This window comes from Nanorana parkeri, unplaced genomic scaffold (genome assembly GCF_000935625.1).
Source record: "Nanorana parkeri isolate BGI_ZX_2015 unplaced genomic scaffold, ASM93562v1 scaffold2260, whole genome shotgun sequence".
NCBI classification, from domain to species: Eukaryota; Metazoa; Chordata; class Amphibia; order Anura; family Dicroglossidae; genus Nanorana; species Nanorana parkeri.
In genome coordinates this window covers 28,546-34,005 of record NW_017308528.1, presented here as the reverse complement: position 1 = coordinate 34,005, position 5,460 = coordinate 28,546, and the positions used below count along the sequence as shown (strand labels likewise).

Sequence of the window (5,460 nt, the reverse complement as noted above, 5' to 3'; positions counted from 1 at the left end):
TCTGTAGCCTTAAGGACAGTCACAAGACTCGCAGGGTATTCGGATCTTCCATCGGTGAATGGTGGTCTTCAATGATGCAGATAGTGGTGCTGGCATGAGCACTGCTCCCTGCTGGTACATAGCACGGCCATGGCGGTCCCCCACGGTGCAGGATCCATGACGCCCTGCACTCACAGTATGTCTTCAGTCTTCTGGGTTCATTTTGGGTGTCAGACAATCTGGAAGACTGAGGACATCTAGTGGTGGAATAAGATTCCTTTAGTGCTTCCCCCCGCCACTGAAGGAAAGGGAAGGGGCATTCAAGGATGGATGAGCATCCATTATAGCCATTATAGCACATGGGAGATTCCCAGGGCACCCTCGTACTTTCTGCTCCATCATAACTCGAGCCCTTTAAGGGGATACATGCGTCCGGTGGCGATTCACCTCGTCAATGCAGCTCGGGCATGTATCCCCGGCTCTGTGGAGACAGGTCTCTCCTCCCACCATCCAGCTCTGGTTTAGCAAGATTTGAGACATCAGATGGAAGACCGCACCTGTCCTCTGGGGGGATGCTGGCTAGGTTTTGCTCCACCTGGTTCGAGTGGGATGAGTTCACCTCCTCCCCGGAATATCTGGGTCTCCTGGAGTGAGGCTCTCAAGGTGGCCTCACATGGGAAGTCCATAGCACTGTGTATGCTACAACTCTGGTGACTCAGCTTATAACAGGATGTCCTTTCCCTCCTGGCGGCTGAACAGAGATGCAATGAGAGAAAGAAATATATGTCTGGGGAGGTCCACATTGAAATAAACCCAGGGCTCAGCTTGCATGGGCAAAGCACCGATTCCCTTTAAAGGAGAACTATGGGGTCAGTGTTTTTCCCCATAGTTCTCCTGAGGGTAGCGGGAGAACGCAAACTAGCCTCCTCCCGTCACCCAAAGCTCAGTATATAGGGAGCTACAGCTCGCGGTATACTGAGACACTGCAGCCGAAATGGATCCCGACAATTGTGTCTGGATCCGCCCAGCTGCGGGATTGACAGCTGGCTCTGCCTATCTAGAAGCAGAGCCAGCTGTGCCCGCATCCATCATTGAGGACTCACCTATTGACGATCTTGTGCACCTCTGTCTTCCCATCATTCCTCTGGTGGTCCGGGGTGATGGGAGGGGAGGAGCTTAGCCACTCTTTGGATAGCGTATTTTCGGGGGACATATCGGTGAAAATCGGGTCTTCTTCCAAATCTCTGCAACCGGGAAAAGAGACACAATCAACTCCACTCCAAGTGAAGGGAAATACTCGATGTTCTGGGTATGGGGGAATAATAACTTCTCTACTATAATACAGCACTGGGTGCCTCAGTGACCAATAGCCAGTCCTGAACACGGTCACATGGGGGCCGGAGGAGGAGTCCTCCGCACGGTGTAAGCTCTAAACAGGGTGACTTGGTTCTTTCATGGGGCTTTTCTACCGGAGCGGAGGGGAAGCAATGACAAGTATAAGCTACTGTTGGCACCAGCATTGGCAGTGTACATGGTGCCGTCCCCTGCATAGGTAACGCACGGGTTCACTTCATAGAGAAATGTCTATCCTTAGACCCCCAGGGAGGACCTTTGAAGCTATACCATGGTGTAACATACACAGCTCCGGCGATCTGCCCGTTCTCCACGATGTCCTTGTCCTCCGGACACGGCGGCTTGTACTCTGTGTAGTTCCTTTCCTCCAGATTCCGGAGGACCAGGTTATAGAGGATGTGCTCGTTGGGTTTCTGCAGAAGGTGCTCGAACAGCCGAAGCGTCATAATACTGATCTGTGGGGGGGGGTGGGGGTGGAATACTGGGGTGAATTATAGCAGAAATGTCTGTACAACAAAAACAAATCACTATGAGGAGAAATTATCGTAAAGCTCCTTTCCGGGGCACATTATTCATCCCCCCACTTACTACTTCCCTAAATCCATGGTAACGTGTCGGGTCCTGAGTCTTCCCTCTTCCTACAGCATAATGAGAGGGTCCTTCTCGAGGTCCAATACACTTCCTGGGTGACACGGACAATTCTCATTGGCTGTCCAGCAGCAGGGTGCCTCCAGCCTCCTGTGAGGCCCCAGAACTGCAGCGGCATGAGGACCAGTCGGCGCAGGTACAGACTGCAGTGCTGGATCACCCATGCTTCCGATGCCTCCTATGAGCCCCCCCAAACACCACTGCCCTTCCCGTGCCTGTGTTTTCTGCACATCATGTCTGCAGGGGCACTCTGTGCTTCCCGTCTCTCCAAACGGACCCCTGTGCCCCTCCATGACTCCTGTGCGCCTCCGGGTAGCTGCAGTTGTCTGACCTGCTGCTGTCAGGGTGCATCAGTCAGCAACCGTAGTACAGCTTCTGCCCGGACCGCTGCACGCTATGCGCATAATCGGCGCGTTGCCGCTAGTACTGCGCATGCGCAAAAACGTGCACGTACGCACGCGAAAACGTGCACACGCATTTCCTTGGCGCCAGGCGGGCTATTTAAAGATGGCTCCTGCATCTGCACTTTGCTGAGAGATCTTCAGCTGTAACCTGCATATGTCTGACCCGGCTTGACTACTCCTGACTCTGCCTGCTTGTGACCTCGGCTCGTCCCTGACCATTCTCCTGCCTCCTGATCCGGTACCATTCTGCTCGCTAGTGTATGACCCGGCCTGCTCCCGACTCCGCTTCTGTCACCTGCTCATGTACCACGCTGACCGCACCTTACCGATCTGGCTTGTCCCTGACTACGCTTCGGCTCCTCACACCAGTGTCGTCTGGTCTGCCATCGACCACCAGCTGCCTCTGGCGCCCTGTTGTCACCATCAGCACACCAAGTGTGTCCAGCAGTCATACCAGCCGCAGGCACTCGTGCCCCTCTCCGTCTGTACAACTACTGTTCCCTCTCCAGTGGGGCTCAGCCGAGAGCAGCAAGGGAAGGCCTTCCTCGTCACTCCTGGCTCACACCAAGGTAGGCGGCAGCTGCACTCCACCGTCCGCACCCTCGTGCTGCCTCTCTACTCCCAGGTACGCTCTTGCCATTACCCGGACTGTCCTCCTCTCTGTGGACGGACACCCCTGTTGTCCGTGACAACACGAAATTCCCAAATGCTATTTGTTTATATGTTAAAAATTAAATTGACCTGATAAATAAAACCAATCGGCATTCGGCATGCAAACCGATTACTGGGGCCCCCTCACAAGGACGGCCGGCTCTCACCTCATCGGAGATGTGGTTGCAGTGTTCTATCAGACGATGGCGGAGCGGAATTTTTTGGACCGCGCTCAGCGTCTCGGGATCCCGCTCCTCGCCCAGCAGGAAATAGACGATCTGTTGTAGGAGGGCGTCGGATGTGACTTGCCGCACAATCCTATGCAGGAGCGACGTGCCCGTTAGGATGCCGATCTCCGACCTGAGGGAAGAGAAGGATGGAGATGTCGGGCCGTGACTAAGCGCTGTGTGAGGAACCGAGGCAGAACGGACCGCAAAACAACATCAAACACTCACGTCTGCATCAACTGCGGTCCTATCACACCGACCAGGAACCTCTCCCGCACTGACCTGGCCATTGTGGCAGCCGCCATCTTAAAGGAGACAAAGCAGAAATTCCTTGAAAAGGTGACAACGTACGGAAATCACTCCGCACACTAGTGGTATTAAAGCCTAAACCTAAAAACAAATGTCATATCACAGAGAAGCGGACTCTACATGTGGCGGCTGCATTAGTTTTCGTTTTTTCAAGCTTCTTTCCCTTTATTTTAAACCGGTGATCCTGCCAGTAGCACACTTCCTGTCCTGGGGTGGTGACAACGCTCACTCCCCATACTGTATCTGTATATGAAGAGGAGCAGTGTTGTCACCCTAGGACAGAAAGTGTTTTTAGACAACAGAACACCTCCCCCTCTCTTCATCTCCATTACAATGTGGAGGGGGTGTCCTGTAGCTCTCAGAGACAGCTAGGAACAATGTAGCTGATAAGGGTTCAGCAGAAGCAGAAAGTACAGGAAATGATCAGCTCACCGGCAGGACCAACAGGCATTTTTTGCATTAAGGCCCCATTCACACTGAGCGGAAAATGCAGCGATTTGCGCCGCGGTAGCGCGCATTTTTTCCGCGCAATATCGCGAGCAGTCGCCGTCCAATGGTTATCAATGGAGCTTTCTTAATGTACAGCGATGTCGCGCGAATCTCCTTTTTTTTAATGCAGCCCTGACGGTGAAGGCGGTGGAACGTCTCTCGAACCGTCGCGCTATCCCGCCGCGCGGAAATCCGCTCGAGGTGAGTGTCGCTTAGTGTGAATGGAGCCTAAGCGACACTCACCTCGAGCAAATTTCCGTGCGACGGTTCGGGCAACCTTCCAGCGACGATCGCGCGACCTTCACCGTCGGGCTGCATTGAGAGAGAAAAAAAAAGGGAATTTGCGCGACATCGCAGGAACAAGCGTCCTGCAGGCGCGTCTTGCGACATGGAGCTGTACATTAAGACAGCTCCATTGAAAACCATTGGCCGGCGACTTCTCGCGATATCGCGCGGCAAAAATGCGCTAAACCGCAGGATTTTCCACTCGGTGTGAATGGGGCTTTATTGAACAAATACAACAAAACTCTTTCAATGAGTTATATCACCAACATTAAAGTTATAGGTGGAGTCTGCCGGGCTGCGTCACCCACCGGCCCTCGCCATCAGCGAGATCCCCCGTCAAAGCTCCACATTATGTTCCCATTCACCTCGGGGTGTCCATTTCTAATTCTTATTATAATGAAATAATCCAGCATGAGGTCTGGGGGCCCCTCGTGGCATTCCTGGCAGGTTTTGGGAACTCCGCCCTGGATTTGTTTGGGGCTATTTCCTAAAAATAAACATATTTGTTCTCGGCTTTTAAAAGCCCTATCCCTATATTTGGATGAAATGAGTCAGTGAATGCATTTCATAGACAATAATGTGCCAGTACACCCGATGACAAGGATCCCAGTGCTCAGATGTGTCTGTATGAGCTCATCCAAGGAGTCCATCCCAGTCTATTACAGCACGGGCCTGGGACCTTCCCTGGATGAGGACGCCGGGCTATAATAAGGGCAATCGAGGTGGTAAGACCCCCATATAGAGAATGTTTTACAGGTGAGGTACAAAGCCTTATTGCCTCAACAGTGTTTAAAGAATAGGTGCACTTTTAGACAACGTGCAGCTATCCCCCCCACGACCTAAATGATCCCACTCTCACCCTCTGCAGAGCCCTACATACCGAGATCTGAGGGTCGCTCTTCTGCTGTTTGAAATCATTGAAACCCAGTGCTGCCTGATTCCCTCTCCTGGCCGCTTCTGTCTCCCGGCTGGGAGGTGGCCCGTAGAAGTCCACGAGGTTGAAATGTTCAGGTGCAGCCAGCAGAGGGAGCACTGTGGTGCTGGATGTAAATACCGTATTGTTCCGTGTATAAGACGCCCCTCATGTATAAGACGCCCCCCCATGTATAGGACGC

The 5,460-nt window shown here is 52.9% G+C and overlaps 1 protein-coding gene across 1 annotated transcript in view; it reads right to left on the bottom strand.

Moving 5' to 3' along the window:
* The window catches only part of FAM160B1 (family with sequence similarity 160 member B1), a 17,649-nt gene that overhangs the window by 4,923 nt on the left and 7,266 nt on the right, over positions 1-5,460 (bottom strand). The window contains exons 6-9 of the mRNA XM_018573159.1: positions 3,491-3,567; positions 3,203-3,395; positions 1,618-1,787; positions 1,083-1,223 (exon numbers count right to left, since the gene is read on the bottom strand). Of these exons, the coding sequence (XP_018428661.1) occupies positions 1,083-1,223; positions 1,618-1,787; positions 3,203-3,395; positions 3,491-3,567 (581 nt within the window). The remainder of the gene's footprint in view (positions 1-1,082; positions 1,224-1,617; positions 1,788-3,202; positions 3,396-3,490; positions 3,568-5,460) is intronic.